Raw genomic sequence first — 20,541 nt, forward strand, 5'->3', positions numbered from 1 at the left:
GGCGCTGTGGTCTAAACCACTGAGGCTCTTGGGCTTGCTGATCAGAAGGTTGGTGGTTCGAATCCCCACGACAGGGCGAACTCCCATTGCTCTGTCCCAGATTCAACCTAGCAGTTCAAAAGCATGCAGGTGCAAGTAGATAAATAGGTACCGCTGCAGTTGGAAGGTAAACGGCGTTTCCATGCGCTCTGGTTTCCATTGTGGTATTTCGTTGTGCCAGAAGCGGTTTAGTCCTGCTGGCCACATGACCCGGAAAGCTGTCTGTGGACAAACGCCGGCTCCCTCAGCCTGAAGCGAGATGAGTGCCGTACCCCATAGTTGCCTTAGACTGGACTTAACCTTCCAGGGGTCCTTTACCTTTTGCCTACTTTGAAGTGCACTTCAGTGGCTGTGTTTTTTCTGACAGTACCACAGGCCCATAGTTTGTGATGGGCTTCCCTATTGCCACCTTCACGATTCCAGCATGCCTTGTAATTTTGAAAACTGAAATGCTTTGCCCTCAGAATCATAGAATCGTAGAGTTGGAAGAGGGTACGAGGGTCATGTAGCCCAACCCCCTGCAATACAGGAATCTTGCCCAACGAGGGACTTGAACCCACAACCCTGAGATTAAGAGCTTCATGCTCTACTGACTGAGCTATCTCAGCATTGAAGTTGTGGACTGTGCTAAAGGTAAAGAATAACAACAGTTCCAACTAAATTGAGTCAAATAGTGGATTTGTACCATTTTGGTTTCCAATTATTTCTGACTTGTTCCTAGTTACATTAAAACTTAGTGCTGAGGTACAGAGACAAGAAACAAACAAACAGCCAGATAGGAAACATCATACTGTGAATATATTGAGAGATAATTGGTTAATTTTTTATATATTCTATCAGTTTAATTGTTGCTTATAGTTGTTGTTAAGATATGTAGCTCATTCCAGTAGGTGCCCCATACTTAAATGTAGTATGTCTGATTTTGTATCTGAATTCCATACCTTTTATAAAATATGTGTTAGTAAGAGGTTGGTAATACTTAGTTGTTGATTCTGGCTTGATCTCTTGACTTAGGAAATCTGCTGCTTCTCCCAGGATACTTATGAAAGATTTAAAACTTTGGTGGGGAAAAGTTTGCAATATTTATTTTTAACTGTGTGCAACATATTCTGAACACTCCACCCACCCCTTTTTTTGGTCAAAAGCAAAAAAAGTGGTCTACAGGGAAATAAGCTTATCAGCTGTTAATTATCTACCAAACAATTTGTGATTTTAATGCTCTGCAATTTTCAGAGTCATGTGTAGGTGGGTTTTTTTTATCTCGCTTTTGCAATAAGTTAGAAACTGAAGACTACCACATAAAATTATGAAAGTAGCTGATGATGCACTACCAATTTACCAGTTGCACATCTAGGAAAAGAAACGAATATGCATCCCCAAGAAGAAGAAAAAGTTATATTTGGATTTTATTTTTATTTTACAAAGTATTTTCCAGCTCATGGGTCATATTTGACCAACTGCTTTCAGACGAAGACATGGCACTTTGTTGAGCTATTTAAGAATCAAAAAGACTGTCTTAATTTAAAACAAGGAGCCTTTGTTTTAGTTGGTGACTGCCTTGTGAAATTTTTCAGTTCTCAGCGGGTTAACCAGGGAACAGGGGCAGAGTCATAATTGGCCTATTTAGGGTGTTTTGCATGTGAATGGTGTGTTAGTGAAGCATTACTAAGTCTGTTGTGAGTGACATGGTGATTAGAATTTAGATTAGGGAAAACACATTCTGTACTTTATCAAGTACAGTAATTAGTTCAGTCAGTAAAAGTTGATTACAAGTAACGATAAAGTTAGATTTTTGGTACTTAATTTTAAAATTTCTTTATTAAATGGAAAATTTCTTCATCATATAAAATAAATGGTAGTATCTGCACCTGTTTTATTGCATACCAGAAAAAAATTAAAAGAACAATGTGTTCAATGCAGAGTATAATCAGGGGATTTATATATTATGGGTAAGTTTCAATGTAGTTATAGCAAATAGAATTTTTAGAAAATGTTAGTCTTTGCTTTTTCCTTGTTATTGCACTGAGATATCATTTCTTCTGGCATAGCAATAGCTATTGTCCATTCATAAGTACATTTCATATTTGTGGATGTTCACTGTCTTACTTAATAAAATAGATGCTGTCGAAGTACTTTGCTGCAACGTCTTCTATCCACTCTCTTTAAGAGTCAGTCTCTCCACCCCCTTTGCAATTTAGCAAAACACTAGTTCATTTTTGCATTGTATACTATTATTTTCACATCACAGATGTTATACCTGATTAACACATTTTATATTGTATTTTTAAGAATTTGCCGTGTTTCCTATTTAGTTCTATTTAACACATTCATTTTTTCCATTATTAGGTAAAATACCTACTCTTGTATGACGAAATGATTTTGTAGCAACAGGGTGATTTTTAAAATACTGATGAACACAATATATTTTGTTCGCCCTGTAAGTTTAAAACAAAACAGGTGGGGAGGGGGATCTTTACTTGATGTAGCTCCAAAAGAGTTCATATGTTCAACTGTTATTTCTTTTCAGCAATAACAGTGGAAGGCTATTGTAAAATTTCAAAGCATTCGCTTGGCCATCAGAATACGTATTCCGCTGAAAAGAAATCACTTGCTTCAGAACTATTTTTGTCATATCTGAAAATAAAGTATTTTTTGTGTTAGTATTCCAATTTGCCAGTCACAGAGCCTTTTTTTAAATAATAAAAAACCGTGTGTGTATTATTTGAATCAGCATAGAAAGGCAAGCAAGGGAGAAGTTAGATATAACAATACTTATTTTTCAAAAATCTTTTAGCAAAGTCTCCTCGGAGGTGACATGGAAATGGGCAACCCAGGCGCTCTCTCACCCACCAAACCTGGCTCTCAGTACTATCAGTATTCTAGCAATAATCCGCGAAGAAGGCCTCTGCACAGTACCTCTGTGGGTGAGTTACTTTGTGCCACTTTTCTCCACATTTCTAAAAGGAAACTTACACTGAACTTCTGTCTTGCAAGTAATTAATAATAAATGCTAGCTCAGTGCTGAATCTTAGACTGGAGGGTGTGAGCCTGCAAACATACATCTTACAGCCACACTTGTCTTCTTCTTTCAGAAGTACAAACAAAGAAAGTTCGAAAGGTTCCTCCAGGTTTACCATCTTCAGTAAGTACTCCTTGTCTGTCTTACCGTTTGCGGTTCCACTGGTTCCTTTGATTAACATGTTTTCAAATGAAAGAGATTCCTATCCTAAACGTTTTTTTGTTTGTTTTGGTTTTCTCCATCATCATGCCGGCAGACAAAACAGAGAAGTCTATAATATTCTGACCTGTGGGAATAAAAAGTTTTGGTGGGTGTTGTTGCATTATTATTTTTTAGTGTATATAAATAGAACTCTGAAAAAGTGCCTCTAGTTTGGGTAGCTTTACCAGTATGCGGTTCCAGATAGAATACGCATTAGCTTCACGTGCGGGTTAACTTCTTTGTCAGTATTATGATGATTTATGGATTTGCATGTTAAAAGAGATTTGTGGAGAGGGATTTATGAAACATTTACATGGGTCTCAGCCCAGAATAGAAGGAGGACGTCTTCATTTTCCACTGAAGTTTTTGAATTAGGACTTTGAGCATACCTGCACAAATAGCTTTCTCAGTGTGTGTGATTTCCAGGTGTCAAACCAGTTGACTCCAGGTGTTACCAAAGGAATTATGGGCTATGGTAATAAATGAAGTCACATTTAATACCCTGATTGTCGTCCCGTCCCCCCTTCTTTTTAGGAAATTTTGTGTGTGTGTGTGTGTGTGTGTGTGTGTTTCTAATCAACTACCTGCATATATTTAGGCTGTGTTTGCAATAAAGGCTATATATGCTTTTTCATATTATAATGCCCTTGCGTTCATGCAGCAAATAATTGGCTCATGTATGAGTTGGATTTTGTTTTGCGTTCTTCTTTTAAAAATAAAAAATGCTGATGTGTAAAAAAAAGTATGATCTGTTTTAAAGCAGCTACCATATTGATTAATTTGTAGATAAGTAACAACAATGCACCGTAGTGCAGCAGAGCGACAAATACTTTTAGATCAAAGAATTAAAAATATTTGACTTTGCTACTGGTGGTAGTTATATTGTGGAGATGTGTATTATGGGAGTGGGGGATTACAAGGGAGTGCAATCAAAAATTCACCAACATCAGAGCAATCCTACAGGTTTTTCTGAGATTACTTTGGCGTACCATTTATTAATGTGATCATAAATTAGATGGACTTTCAAATCAATAGCAAAACCTTCATATTATAAAACTAGTACTTTTAATTTCCGTTTTTGCTATTGTCATATCAGTAAGTGACTGAAGCTAGGAAAGGAATTAAATGAACATGTTTAATTAATATAGCAATAGTGATATGGGTATGTGAACCCTTGGGCAGACTTCTGACAGTACTTGAGAAGTAAAAATAAAAGTTGACAACAAAAAAAACTTTGCTATTTTTCACTAACAGAGAAAAAATGAGGACAAATTTAAAATTAGATTGCATAAATGTTTCTTGCTTTGTTTCTTTAAAGAAATCATGGATTTTTTTACAATCCTAAGGATTTTGGGTGGTTCACTTTTAGTAAATGGCGTCTTTACTTGAAACTTTTGCTTCTAATAGCTTTTATGAGAACTCAGATGATAAATACATATTGGTGCTTCTCACATTTTGAAACAGGCCAGTACGTAATGTGGCTGAGTATACCTTTTAAGCATTCTGGAGTAGCACTTAAACACCTTTTTCTTTTTTTCGTTTTGGTAATTTGTTATGTCTAGAATGCTTAAATTTTAATAAAATGTAGTGCCATATTTTCGTCATTTAAAAATACATACATAAAGATTCCTTTTTTCAGATAAATTCTGTTAGAAAAATCACGTGCCTCTGTATTTCTAATGCTCATTTTCTCCCATATCTGTACACTTACTGTGTAGAACCTGTTTGACTGGGACATATTTCCGTTTAGAAAGCTAAACGCATGCAGGGCAGTGAAATGGCTACAACTGTAAAGAAAGAGGACTGCTGTGATGATGTAAAAACATCAGATTGGTTGCCATTTCCATTTAAGGGTTAGAACTCTGTTGTTATTATTTCCCTTGCAGACATTTCAGGCATTTGGCTGTTTCTTTGAACCAAAAAGAATGAAATAAGTTTAAAAAAGAATTAACCAATTAGGATTCCTTAATTCCTAGCAAAATTTGTTCTTTGAGTTACAAAGTTTGGATTCCGTAGTTCATCTTGCTTTTTGCACACAGTGAAACCTATTGTTTGAAAGATAAAAACGAGGGAAAAAACAATTTTGCCACAAATGACTTCCTTGAAATTCAAATGACCTGATGCTATTATTGGGAGATATATCAAGTTATCCAGAAGTGTGTGTGGGGGGGGTGGGTGGGTGTCAATTGTTCCTTAACATGTTTGAACAAACAACTAATCACCTTCATGATCAAAATATGTTGTGATTTTTTTTTATCAGTAGTTAAAATGCAAAGATTTTCAAAATAGTACTATACTCTATTAAAGGGCAAAATATTTTTTCAAATAATTCATCTTATCACATTATAGTAGATGATGCTATTATGCTGGATAAACAGTACTCATTTATAAATTGACTAAACAGATTATATTGTACTTAGCTGATAGAATGAAAATATTATTCTCTTTCTATTAAAATATGGGTATTAAACTGTCACTGAATATTCATACAATTGTCTATAAAGGGCTTCAGGAGTTGTGTTAATGCACAGATGTCTATGACAAATTTCCATGGCTATATTGAGAAAGAGAAGCGACAGAGAGAGTAAGAGAAACAAACAAACATTTTCTGGAAAGGTACTAAGCTCTTTGTCTTTTTATTTCGGGGGGGGGGGGGAGAACCTTTCAGAAGTAAGACCACTGGCTTGACTCAGTGTTAAGCAGCTAGCTCCTTCCTGCATAAGCATTTCAGTACTTTGTCACTATGGGCAAAGATAAAGATAATCCCTGGATCATCAGTAGTCTGGGTTGCTCTTTGTGGATAAACTGGGTTTTGGGAAGAATCACCTGATCTCAAGCTTGGCTCCAATGTTGCTATTCTTCATCCAAGTTTTTAAAACGTGTGCATGTAAGTGGCTATGAAATCATTGCAGATATGAGTCTTGAGACACACACCCGGAAGCTTTTATGAATGGACATGCCTGGCGACTGGGGCTTTTGGAAATATGTTCCTGAACTTGTTCCCCCCACTGCTTTCCTACACACCTGCCATGCACAACATGTAGCGTCCGAACCAAGCCTCAGTTTTGCTGTCCCCCCCCCCTCCTCCTCCTGTGGATGGAGGAGGAATTGCTTCATTGTTTAGATGGAACAATGGCGACTAGCAATAACATTAATAACTGAAAACATGCTTGCCATTGGTTTTGGGTTATTACATTTCTATACATGTAAATTAGTCCCCAGCTCCCTTCACACAGCTTTTTCATGGCATTGGTCCCAAGGGGCTTGCGCTGTGTATGGATTTGCGACCATATAAGCACAGGTAATTATGCGGTTCTTTCCCATATGATCTGCACCTCCCAGCCAATTACCTGCAGCTATAGGGAATTACATAATGGGAAAGATGTTGCCTTGCCTCCCTACTTACAGCTACGTGAGAAGGAGACCTCTTTCAATTAACTCCCAAGAAGCGCATTAAGGGCATTCTATGGATGTGAATTATGCAGTCATTCTGAAACAACCTCAGGCGGAAACTTTGCATAGAGCATTCAGGTTTTTGCTCCTTTCTTTTTGGGGGGCTGTCTCATCAACTAGACCTGCAGTCCTCACAGCAGCCTGATGACGCTAGTCCCATTCATTTCAGCGGCGCATCACTTTGAGGATTAGATTTTACAAGGCAGAGGTGTGGGACTTAGCTATGCCATGTGCCTCCTGCACTGCTCAGGTAACATATAAACCAGGCCGTTAAGTGACAAAACAGTTACAGAGTTAACAAAGGTACATAGCCCAAACTGCTCTTTACTTGGAGAGTAGTTTTGTTATTTAGCATGAAGGGAAAATCCCTTAATACATGTGTGTATTGCCTGGGCATGTACTTTCAGCTGTGCTGAATCTTAGCTGATGTTTGCTTTTACGTCTACCAAGTGTATGTGTGAACCTAAGAATTAATTAATTTTACTCTTCATTCATAGACCATACATTTCAGAAAGGTAACATCCACTTAGTGCAACAGGCATCATATTCTTTCTGTGCCATTTACCCATATACACGGGGACTCCGGAATTTTGCGCCCTCGCAGATGAGTTTATTAGATGTAATAAAAGGCTTCTTTTGAACTAAGAAAAAACAAAAAAGAAGGAGATGAAAACTTTGGCAGTACTCACCAGGCAGGGTGTCTCGATTCTTGGCAGCTTTTTCAACTGTTTATCTATCCTAAACAGGGACTAAATTTAGAATGAAAGGTGTGTTTTTAGCTTCTTCAAAGCACTGAGTTTATTTGAATTTTTAGAGGGAGGGGTGGAAATCAGAGAGCTGATCTGGAACAGTTAACCATGTACAGAAGTTTCCCACACACGTTCCACACCCAAATGTCTTTTTTCATTTTCTGCCCCAGAAAATTTAATAAAGATCTTTGTGATCTGGCTGTATTGTATTTATATGAAAAGACTCTCCAGGTGCGGAGATAAGATCGCGGTATTTAAATAGCACGGAAGACCATAACTGTGTTTTAATTAATAAACCCCTTAATGTTAAAAGACTTAGAGCATGAAGTCATGGAATTTCAGTAACGGGATAATACAAACAAACAAACAAAGCAAGATCCTAACATGGAACATAATGTGTGAAATGCTCAGAACTAAAACTGTACAGTAAAGTGCAACTGAATGTTATGAAATTTAGTCTTCAGGTGCAACGTGCAACAGTTGGAAATAATCATCTGAAAAAATGAAATGGATTACAGTATTGTTTCTCTTTTTCCTCTCTGCTCTCCATAAAATAGTATAATATTGATATCCCCATCTATTTTTAGTCATCTAAAATACAGAGAACTGTTTTATCACAAAAATAGCCAGCCAGCACTGTTCCAACTGGAATATGACATTGCACAATAAATTTCAACTTTCTTTTGTCAGAGCTAATTTTAAACTTCCTTTTGCTCGCTAACCTATTTAAAAGCAAGATTCCAGTCTTCATAATCGCTGAGAAAGTTTGAAAAAAAGTAACATCTGCTCAGTTTTCAATGGCCATCGCCACAGTTACTGGCATTTCCCATGGCTTTCTGTAAATAGCTTTAAGAAATCAACGTTGGAATACACCTATGTTTTTAAGCAAGTGATCGGTAAAGTTGAAGATTAAGAAAACCTCCCTAAGATAGGAGAGCAGAAAAGAATATCCCTTAAGAATATCCCTCTGTTTATCTGTTGGTTTGAAATTTATGTTTGTTCCTGAATGGTAGAAAGGGGTGGTCTGAATGTATATGAGGCCACAACTTTGCTGAAACTAAGCATGCCTTGTTCTGGTCAGTGCCTGGATAGGTGTACCGCCTTGGATTCCATAATAGAAAAAAGTAAATTTAAGAAAATTAAACCAATAAAATAATAATATATTTGTGTGCTCTGCATACCCATACAAACTGGGTTGGATGAAGATTTTGCTCCCATAAGTGGGAGAATTTCTGGAGTCAAGTTATGCTTAGAGCAGTGTTTTTCAACCTTTTTTGGGCAAAGGCACACTTGTTTCATGAAAAAAATCACGAGGCACACCACCACTGTGTGCGGAGAGGCAGATGTCAGAGCCCCACTGCTCTCTATGGGGAATCGGATGAGAGCGGACCACCTGTCCGCTCTCATCCGATCCCATCTGATCTGATCCCCACCCAGGATGGATGGGCAATAGGGTGGACACAGTCCGGCGCCCGCCTAGTGGGCAAAAATTTGACTTTTTTTTTTAAAAAAAAAAATCTTTCAAAATTTTCAATTTTTCCCACGGCACACCAGGCAACATCTCGCGGCACACTAGTGTGCCGCGGAACAGTGGTTGAAAAACACTGGCTTAGAGGACACTAGTAGATAGTGGGGTTGACTTTTTGATGATTCCCATCAGCCTCCATTTTCACCTCCCACACTGTTGTGGAAGTTTGGGGAGTTGACACAAGCAGCTTTTCCACCCATGGAAGGAAAAGTCTGGGCCTGTTCTATATGTGCCCCTCTGTTTCCCTGGCAATAGTAGCTGGCATCAGAGTTTACTGCCATCATCAGTGTCCCTGAGCGCTCCTATTCTTTTCCTGGTGGGGTGAATAAGAACTGTTACTTATATGCGAGAAAATAACAAAAGGGACTTAACCAAGAGAAGATGAACCTCTCTGCTGTTTCCTTGGTGTTTGCTTCAAGACACCATTTGTTGGGGAACTCTAGTGGGGAGAACACTGCTATGCTCTTGTTCTGCTTCCATAGGCCGCTGGTTGTCCACTGTGACAAGAAGACTAGATGAGCCTTTGGACTGATCCTGCAGGGTTCTGTCTACGTTTTCCAATTTCTAGGGGAGGGAGCATGCTGCCCCTCCCTGGCAATCAACTGGAGCCCTCTTTCTATTTATAATAGAGGAGCATTAACTTATATGGGAGAAAGTGAGCAGGTTATAATTAGGACACACTGCGTTTTGGAAACACCCTTCCCAACACAAGTGATCCTTGTGTCTTGAGGAGAGACTGGTTCTGCCACCTCTTTCAGCTGTCTTTCAAATCTCAGCCCTTTATTATTTTCTCATTGATATCAGTGGGCACTGGGAACTATTGAGAATCTAGGTCATCCCTTCCTGCAGACCCCTGCCCTGGGTTCCCTTTTATGGCTTTGCCACATATTGCAACAAGCACACAAATTCTGTCATCTGACACATTGATATCTGTATCTCTATAAATATGCAGAATTCTCTACATGTGCAATAAGAAAGCACATGTATGCACACATCTGAGTGGTTGCCGTTCTTTCTTTCCATTGCCAGCCATTTCTGGAATTATATCATGTACTTTTGGCCCAGAATATATATGCATTCTGAATCTGCATGAGATCGCATAATAGTCTGCATAAAAATGGACTGATCAGTGGGATAGGTTAAATCTTGTTTTACCATCTGAGATGGCTTAATTGACTAAGAGCATTGATCTTACTAGTTCAAAATTCAAACTTTTGTAAATGAGTTTATACACCAAAGTTGATTTACCCAAGACCCAAGTGGGATTGGTTATATTTATATTCGGTATTGCACTTGTGTTTTATTGCTTATAATACAGTGCATGTTTTCTTACCATAGTTTGTAGCTGGGTTTGGTGTGTGTGTGTGTGTGTGTTTGTGTTTCCAAGGAAGGTCCTTTCATAAGGGACCCACATATATTTATGGTTGCCATGTAACTGTTCCTACACCAACTTGTGGGAGAGGTAGGAATTTAGTCTTGGACACCAAAATGAGCTTCAAGGCACTGAGAGTGCCTCGGAAGAGCAGTGAGATCATAGAATTGTAGATCTAATTCACACATTCAAAATCAGCTCTACTCCATGGGCCCACGATTGCACTGAGAGTGTAATTTGCAAACTGGCTTGTCCAAGATATAACATGATGATGGAAATCACCACTGAAGTACTCAAGGATAGAGTGTTGGACTCTATTCAGATGTCACACCGAACCATGGTTTGTTTTACATCTGAACACCTGAACCTATTTTTAAAAACGCTGAAGCGAAAGCAGAAAAATCAACTACTAAAATCAGTGAAACTACCACTGATAGGATAAGAGAGGGAAGAAGTCCAGGTGCTTAAAGAAAAGGAAAAAGAAACCAATCATGTCGGATGCATTTCATTATTCTACCTCAAGAGGCTGCTGCAACTGTGGAGGAGGTGAAGTTGCTGTACCTCAAGTCTCTGCTAAATCATGGAGATGAGAGTAAACTTTAAAAGTTAAATGCTGATGAGATGAAAAACGAAAGCAGACAAGCAGCTCTGAACCATGGTTTGTGGTGTGCTTTCTGAACTGAGCCCTTGATGCCTTTAGAAGTTCAAGACATTTCTCTCACTCTTGTGAGCATCATCTGTTCTATCGATTGATTTTTGTAGAATCCTTAAAATCTCAATACAGTACCTTACATTCCTTTCTTTTTCTTTTTCTTTTGAAAAAGAACTTTAAGTTTTCATGCTTGTAGAGATAAACTTCAAAATGTGTCTAATAATAAAAAACCAACTTGCTGTTTTTCAAATGTCATGGCTTCTAATTGCATTTTATTATTCTAGTCCAAGGCAGCTGTTGCTGTTTTGCTTTTGGATATTTACCATGGAAGTATTGACCTTTGTAGCTCTCCCTTTTCAAAATTGTGATCATTTTTGAAATATTAGTCCCTACCTGACAGGTCTTTGAGTCTCCTTCCTCTTCTTCTAGAAGTCAGTGACTGATCTGGAAGGTTAAAGGGCCTCTGTTTTCTGAAAGTTTTACTTTCCTTTGGACCACATAGAGGCAGGTCTTGTCATCTGGGCAGTCCAGAACCTCCAGATACACTGCCCAGGCTTGCATCCAGAGGAGGTCACTTTGGTGCTCCTAACACAGTGGTTTGTCCTCACCCCTGGAGGCATACTCCATTGTCTCTGGAGACAGACAGATGTCAACAACAAAATGATGATGAGTTTCTTCGAACTATAGGAAACATACTGCTTAAGTAATACAAATAAAACTGTTTTCAGAATGTTAGAAAGCTCATCTTACAATTTTGCTTATAATTTTGTAGGTGAAATTCATCCATGTTCCAGCTGCCCCTCTCTAGATAGAAGACCATCTGCTTTGTTATGAACTAACTACAGTTTTCAGTACCTCTTCAAAGCCTGCTCCATGCCTGTAGTTCAGTGGCTGAGTATCTTGCTTTGCATGCACAATGCCCTAGTTTCATCCCCTAGGAAAGACTCCCTACCTGAAACCTTTGAGAGCCACTATTGATGTAGGCAGTAATGAACTAGATGGGCTGGCTCAGTATAAGGCAACACCCTATTGCAGTAATCCAGTCTTGAGGTTAGCAAAATGTGGCCAAGCTACCTTTGTCCAGGATGTGTTTGTGTACCAGCCTAAGCTATCTGAAAATGCTCAGTGCCACTAAGGCCACTCTGGTACTCAAGCTGAAGCTATGAACACTCCCAAACTCTGAATCTGATCATTTATGAGAGGTCAACCCATCTAGAAGAGCAGGAAAGTCCACACCCTTGACATCAATAGCAACTCTATCTTGTAAGGATTCATCTTCAGTTTGCTGCAATTCCACTTCCTCACCTGATTGATTGAAATGTATTGATGCTTCCTTGAAGGCAATCTCACTCAGCTGTTTCAGGTGTATGTTAAAGCATGGAGGACAAGATAGAGCCCCCTTGAAACCCTGCGGCATAATTGCCATGGGGTCAAACAGAAGCACCACCTTCTGGAATCATCTCTCCAGGGTAGGAATGGAGCCACTGACCCACTGTGCATACAGATCCCAACACCCAGGGCCTATCCAGAAGGATATCGCGGTCAGTGCTATCAAGAACACCACTAAGAGATCCCAGAGAACCAACAGTGTTGTCCTCCGCTATACCAAAAACAGGTCTGAAACTAGATTGAAACAGATCCAGGTAGTCCTCTGTTCACACAGATATATCCTGTGAATTTCCCCAACTCTGCCCTTAATGAACCCAGAAGTTAAGAATATTTGCCACTTACCCAACGCCCCCTGCTAAATCCATATCACAAAGGGGGGGATCACAATACCCTCTTTTTTGGCAGGCACGCTATCGTCAGTTGCCATGAACGATGGGGTTTCCCTGGAGTTAGAGATGTGCTTTGTGCACCAATTTGCCACTGACCTAGTGAGGCCCCGAGGTAACGTGAATTGGAAATGGCAGCTTGTTCTACCAGTGAATGCCAGTCCTGCTGAGATCCCATTATAGATTTGGTGGAATTTCAGCAAAGGTAGTGGTGACAGATGAGGACATAGCCGACCTACTGTTTCGTTAGAGAGGAATATTAAAAGCAAAGATGGAAGAGGTGTAAGTTCAGTCTAAAGATGGAGTAGATTAACCCAGTGGAAACAAACTCAGCTTTAGAGGAAAGAAAGCAGAAAAGAGAGAGTTGTTTGAGAAAACTGAAACTGAAGGAGGGGAAGAAAACAACTAGTTCCATGGCTTTGCTCTCTTTTGGAGATGGGAAAACTTTTTAAGAGTGTCCAGTTAGTGTTCTTTGCTAACTCTACAGCAGGGGAGTCTCATGCCACGGCGGTGTGTTGTTGAGCTGTTTGTAGTTTCCCTGTGTTCAGATCAATTAATAACGTGTCGATTAATTTTGTGGCCATGCACCCATTTTTAGATAGGAACCTTCAGACCTGAACTCCACAGCAGCTCCTTTAAATGAAAACTTGTGTCCCAAGGAGTCTTATAAAAAATAAGAGGCTGCAATCTGAAGAAGTAATTTATGTGTGAATGAAAGAATCATGCTTTCTTAAATACTTTCTCTCCAACTTCTCCCACCCTGCCAAAGAAGCAAGCTCTGTTCCTTGGTGGCTTCTTGTCTGCTGAGTTACAAAAACATCCTGACAAAGGCAGACACAGCTGCTGCATGCACAGTACTTTTCCTTTCATGCATGTGACTTCTCGTGAGTCAGGGTCACAGGCTGCAGGACTTGTTGCCTACTATTTGCTCATTGCTGCCTTTTACTACATTGGCTGTTCTGTGCACTCCTGTTTCTTTCTATTGGGGAAGGGCCATGGCTCAGTGGGACAGCACCTGCTTTGTATGAAAACAGTTCTACATTCAATCTCTGGCATCCCCAGGTAGGGCAGAGAAACAGTCCAGCTTGAAAACACTGGAGAGCTGCTGGTAGTCAGTGCAGGTAATACTGAGCTAGGTAAACCGATGGTCTGACTCCGTACGAGGCAGCTTCCTATGTTCCTATGTAGGCTGTAAAACAAACATGCACTTGCTGAGATCGAACATGCAATGTGCCATTGTTTAATATACCTGTGTGATTATATCGTGGGGGCAAACATGCTCCTAGAAAACAGGTTGCAGAATTGCAGTCAGTGAGTGTTGCCATGGGTCACAGATACAGTCTCCCAATTTCTCCCTCTCTGTGTCTGTCTCCTTCACACAGTCTTGGCTTTAAGAGATGCCCTGCTGCTGGAAACCAAAATAAGCGACAAATAACCCCTATGGTAAAAGTGGGAAGGAGGCTGTCGCTGCGAACTTGTATGGTTTAAAAAGTTAGGAACCTTCCGCTTTAAAATGAAGCAATTTGTAGAGGAGACTGTAGATACTACATTGTGTGTTTTGTTGCGTGATGAGCTTGTACTTGTGTGGCTCAAAATAAATAACTAGACCTGGAAGTAGCAGTTGTGACCATTGCATCCTGTTTCTCAGCAGCTACTAGTATAGGTGCATCACTGTTAGGGCTCTGAGTTTTGCTTAAACATAGACTCCCTCTTCAGAGGAATATAGGTAATGCAGGGAACAGCATTTCTTAGAGGCAGAGGTTTTTGATCGTCAAATATATAGTTCTGTTGCATTCCTTATACTGAAATGGTATATTTCCCAGTACTTTTATGTTTTAGGAAACTATTATATTAAAGGAAGCCTGCAGTAAGTTTAAAATATTTCTGATATTTATTTATTTTTGCATCTTACTTAATAATGGGCTTCTCGGAATATGAGCAGCAATGGTGATTTTTAATTCTCCTTGCAGTCTCACGAGAGCACAGGATTCAATAATTGTTATACTTGTGAGAGTCTATTTCAAGGAAGCCTGAAGTGAAGTCAAACTGCACTTTGTGCCGAACAGCATCTCAGTTTAGCTTTTTAAAATTATATTCCAGTTGTTACTGTGGGGCCCGATCCTGCATAATGTATGTTAAACATCTGTTAAGGAATTTCTCGAAGCTCATGCACGACTTTCTGTACGGCTAGACTTTAGCCCATAAATGAACCAGATCCTGTGCAAAGATCTAATACTGTTGATTCTTTTTCTTCTTCTTAATTATGTGTTGCGGTTGAAACAGAACATACAGTCTTAACCGATTAAAAGAAATGGGAAGTTTTTACGAATGTATGAATGGGGAAAATGGAAATTGTACTGTACAATAATGCACCTTCTTAACTGTACAGGCAAGTATGAAGTTGTAAGCGAGATGTACACAGCAGGGGCATTTTCTGCTCTCATGGGAGACATCCATAGAATCCCCATTGTGGTTGCATGAGTGTAAGGGAACTTGGCATTTAATCCTCTCTTTGAACTTATCCCCTCAGGGAATGATTTCTAATACAAGAGATTTAGAGATATAAAAATAACTACTTTCTGTAAGCACTAACACCAGATTCTTTTTACTGTGTTTTAAACATTCCTGCTAGACTTTAGCATCTTCATATTGTTGATTGGTGTGAGGCATCATAACTCAAGTGAAGAAGCTATTAAGAAATACTGTTTTTATACCTCCTTGTCTTCAGTTATATCTTCTGGATTTTATTTTTTATATCTATAAAACTTTTTAGGTTACTGTTTATTTGTAACTATTCCAGTTTATTTTGCAATTTCATTATTATTATTATTATTATTATTATTATTATTATTATTATTATTATTATTATATTTTAAAGTTGTAGTTGTAGATAAACCTTTGCTTAGGAATGCCAGATCAAACCACTGAAAACTAAAGGGCAGCATGGTGTTCTTGTAGCCATACATGGTTTTGAATTGTAATCATAATCTGAAATAAGACGTTAATGACTGATTATTTGATTTCATTTATTTTATTTTTATGTCACTTTTCATTCAAAAGAATCCCAAAGCGGCTTACAATCAATCAATAATAGCAATGTGATGTTACATAATAGAACACCACAAATGCAGCATAAGTCATATAAAATAATCGGTGAAACAATTACAACCTATAAGACACAGGCATTCAGGGATAGAAAGAGCCTTTCCAAATCATGAAGTGCAAATCAAGGATCAGAAGCTAAAAGGGTTTTTGTCACCTTTATTTACTTTCTGATCTGCTTGCGTCTTTGTAGAAAACGCTTCACTTCATTTACTTACACAGCAATGTAATGATTTCTGCTTCGGAGTGTTTTGACCCAAAATTTTAAACTTTCTAAATTGAAGTCTTGTGTGACTCCAGCAAATGAATGCTGCATTTTGGGTGCACAACACCACTGACCCCATTCCATGATGCCAGGCACGTTCTCTGAGTGCATCCATTCATTCATCAGAGCCTCATTTGGGGGTCTGATCTGGTGCATCTCATGTGCTCAAGTCACACAGCAGCAAGCACACACACACACACACTCACTGACTCTCCACCAGTCCAGGGGATAAAACAAAAGAATCATCTGCATAAACGACACTCGGAAACCTTTTGCAAAAAGATGTATTTCTTCCTTGCAAGACAAACTCTTTCTCACACCTTTAAAAATGTGTTATAGTAGGACCACTGGAGGCCCCCCTCAAAATGTGCCATAATAACTGGGCATAATAATTCTCCCATTGGAATGCATCAATGCTGTTCTTTAATTGGCTGCTTGATGTCCCTCTTCCCGGAGTGCCATAGGACACACTTTGCTTGCCTCGTGCCTCCAGAGCAAACCGTCTTTTGCACCCATTTCTTTGCTTTATCACCAACTAGAATCAAAGATCTATTTGGGCAATTGAACACGATAATTTACTGTATATCATTTTTATTTTTTTTTGAAAAAAAATGTTTATTTATTTGGAAGTTCTGAATCCCTGGTAGATAATAGGAATATTTATGCAGATGTTTTAGGTGCATTCAAAGAGCTTCTTGTTCTCTTCCGTGTCATTCCTATGCTGTTATTTCTTTTTAATGGTTTCCGAAAATTCTTAAGCAGGACAGCTTGCCGGTGATAGAGGGATGATGTTTTAAAGGGGGTGAAATACCTTGCCGGTTACACCAGATTTGCACACTACGTATTATTTCACTGTTTCTCTGGGGGGCGGGGAAATCCGTTTCCCCAACGAACGCCTGCAACTTAAGTGACAATGTAATGTTAAAGAGTACATGGTTAATATCCGGTTTTGGCTGACTCGCTTCCACTCGTTTCCCACCGGTGATTTTTAAGTCCCCTTAGGTTTTTGTACGTACTCCGTTTCACAGAGACCGGATCTTTTTCAAGGAAAGTTCAGCAGCCCCAGAGTAGATTCTACACAGGCAGCCGTCATTTGTTGCCAATGCCACCTTGTGGATTACAAAGGATATTGATTTGTTAAACAAAGTTGCATGTAAATGTGGCTCTTTCCTTGCAACCCGCACTCTGGCAAGGGCGTGTTGGAGTTCTCAACTGGATCCTTTTGTTTTCTGCATGACACTTTATTTCTCCACTCACAGTTCATTTATGATTCTGATGAGAATGGCCCCCCCTTTTTTTCCAAGAAACACACATTTCACTTTTTGACCTAGAAGCATCTGTTAGATTTAAAAAAAAAATTAAAAAATACTACTTTGGCATTCTGGAAGTGTTAATGTCTTTCATATCTGTTTAATGCTATTTAGGGATATTTACGATCACCTCTTGGTTACTTGGGGTAAAGTGTGTTGCGCCCCCCCCCCCCAACAGACAGGAAAGCATTCATATGAGGAAACAGATTGCTTTAAACATGTGCTTCCTGTTACAGTAAAGAGAACAAATTAGATTTAGCACTGCCTAATGAATGCACAAATGTGTACGTTTAAGCTTTTAAAAGCCTTACATTCATTTCAGGTCTTAACAGAGACTGAGTGTTGCCTCTCAGGTTACGGCACAGTAAACCTCGAAGGAAGGACACACTACCTGTCCTTTGTCAGAGCACTTCATTCAAAATTTTATTTCTCTGATGAAGAATGTTCAGTCCATAGGATTTCATAGGAATGGCGACATAAAAGAAAAGTTTATTTTTAAGGAGATCTGTGCGTCAATGTGGCTGGTCCATTATTGGCATTAAAAGGAATGAAAAGATGCATGCCTTTTAAAACTTGAGTTTGTCCGCACACCTCCTTTATCTTTTCTCTTTCAGCACATTGCTTTACTCCCCCGATTTAACAAACTCACTTTCTCATTCCTATCCGCCCCCCCCCCCCATTTCAGAGTTCTGAGCTCTCATCACCTTTAGAGCTCTGTTCAGTGGAGGGTCCAACCAACATCTTTCTTGTATTATTATTACGTACTATTGTTATAAAAAGGGGTATCAAAATAGCCTTGTTTATATTATCACAGCAGGGTAGAAGGATTTCCCCCAGCATACCACCCCTTGTTGGAACTGGCATACACAAAGTGGGCATTCTGGCACCAGCATGGTTTTTGTTTTGTTTTTTTTAAAGGAGGAACGAAATCACACAGGAAATGCAATTGTCGCCACTAGCTTACCGTCCCATTTTTGTGTGGCTATAATGGACCTAATATTTCTCTCTCTCTGGTTTGTAGAAAGGAATACAGGTCAGGTTCAGCACCTTATGAGGCAGCTGGGAGGAGCTGATTGTACTTTATGTCTAAAGCGATCAGAACCTCTGCTTCTTTTTTATTTGGGTGGGGGCACACACACACACACACACACACACACACACACACACACCCATTTTACACAGATACATATACTGTAAAATGAAAAAGCAGCCAAAAATCTTAACAAGCAGAAAGGGTCATTTGTTTGTTTTTACTAGTACCCCTATCCTTAATATGTTGGAGACCTTTAAAATGTAACATGAGCTACAAAGTTTAAAATTGTTGCATAGACCATTTAATTGCCCTCCTGCCCTCACCTTTGGAGAGAGTATTGCCTTTTTCTCAAACTACACTGAAAGACTGCAATAAGAACCTGCATATGAATTGTTTCAGATGCTTTCTTTTCATTGCTTTATTGTCTTTCTTTCAGTATGCATCTGGGATGGATATTAAAAGGCAATGCTCCCCCTCCTCCCACCATTCGCAGCCTTGTTTTCTAAATCTGCTTCTTGCAAAGTACATTTAAATGAGCAAATCTGGTGTGGCCACTCACCATCAAAATATTAGCAAGCTTGGAGTGAAAATATTGTTTTCATTCAAATGGCTAGAAAGAATTTAATTCAGCAGTAAGTTGTCTGTGCAAAGAATAAACTAGTAACACCCCCTCCCCCTCCCACAAAAAAACAAAGTCAGAAGAACAATGTATATTCCAAAATCTTTGCAAGTTATGTGAACTGGTTTTCGAATACAGTTTGATAATTAGTGTGCATCTCATAAGACTTTGATAGAATCATGTTTAACCTTTCTTTTACCACATTCTCACTTCAAATTAGCACTCCATTTATCCTTTCCCAATAATAAAGCAAATATTTTTAACCTTCTCCATGCAACAGGTTTCTAAAAGGCTAAAAGTATGCTGCAGGTTTTCAAAAAAAACTTCATTTTTCTTACATTTTAAATGTTCTGTTTGTGCAAAATTTTTGAGAATCACCATAAGGGCTTCTTTGCATTTTTAATTTAGTAACTAACATATGAATAAATTTGCATATTAATTAGTTGCAGATTAAATCATGCATACATAATTGCCTCCTTACTGTGTTTAATGTTTGTCAAAATCTCCAGCCTGGTTTGATGGATGTCGTATGAAAGATTACAATTTGATGTACCCTTGGAAGTATTTACACCAATAATGCAGGATTCTTAATAGCAGAAATCTCTAGTTATATACAGTTACTAACAAAACGTAAGATAGGTGCATGTCCCTTTTGACTAGGTTTTTTTTTCCCTTGCACCAAATCATTTACTATTCATAATCATTAATGCATCTCCTAATTATACAGCATATGTCTGTTAACTATTTCACTGCCATTTTCACTGCTGCAGTATTTGGGGTTTTGATTTTTTAAATATATATATATAATTTGAATCATTTCACTCCATTCTTCAACTATTTATCACAATTGCTTGCACTTCGCAAGGCTTCGTCTGGCACAGAATATTTTTCAGAAGAGCTTAAAAAAATGTTGTGATGTGTTACTTGGGTTCAGGCAATAATCAGATCTCAGTTAATAGCTGCCCACTGAAAGAAATAATCAAGGGCAAGCCAAGTGCAAAAATCTTAGCTACTGGAAACATCTCCAAAGTGATGCTAAATATCTCTGATTTAAACCCCATAAAAGCCAGGATGGTGTTAAAAACAGGGAGCCAAATCACAGCTGCTTGCAACCACTTTACATGGGCAATTAATTTGCTTTTAGAAAAGTCCACTATAAGTGAGTAGAAGGCCGGATGGTGGGAGCTGTCATTGCTTTCATTTCAGCTCTTCTTCCCTGTACATACTGATTACATCCCACATAAGTTTTAGAAAGAAGAATTCAATCTTAACATTTGTTTTCTTTTAGAGTATGCATGGAAAAGTGGAATTGCAGAATTCACATCTTTATTTATTAATTTTTTAAAGGTACTTTTCAGTCTCCTTTCAGGGCAGAAATAAATAAATCCTGACATGGCTCATAGAAGACGGGTTTAGGATTGTGA

General features: G+C 38.7%; 1 protein-coding gene across 13 annotated transcripts in view; it reads left to right on the plus strand.

The window, feature by feature from the left end:
* Positions 1 to 20,541, plus strand: part of TCF4 (transcription factor 4) — a 340,129-nt gene that overhangs the window by 203,961 nt on the left and 115,627 nt on the right. For 12 of the 13 annotated variants that reach the window (XR_014012865.1, XM_081212857.1, XM_081212856.1 and 9 more), the window contains 2 exons: positions 2,834 to 2,963; positions 3,132 to 3,181. The exons of the other annotated variant lie outside the window; for it this stretch is intronic. Coding sequence is in view for 11 of the 12 variants with exons in the window: in XM_081212857.1 (XP_081068983.1) it covers positions 2,834 to 2,963; positions 3,132 to 3,181 (180 nt within the window). In the remaining variant the exon portion in view is untranslated. The remainder of the gene's footprint in view (positions 1 to 2,833; positions 2,964 to 3,131; positions 3,182 to 20,541) is intronic. 13 annotated transcript variants of the gene reach the window in all.

The sequence above is a fragment of the Podarcis bocagei genome (assembly GCF_964188305.1).
Source record: "Podarcis bocagei genome assembly, chromosome: 11".
Lineage (NCBI taxonomy): Eukaryota > Metazoa > Chordata > Lepidosauria > Squamata > Lacertidae > Podarcis > Podarcis bocagei.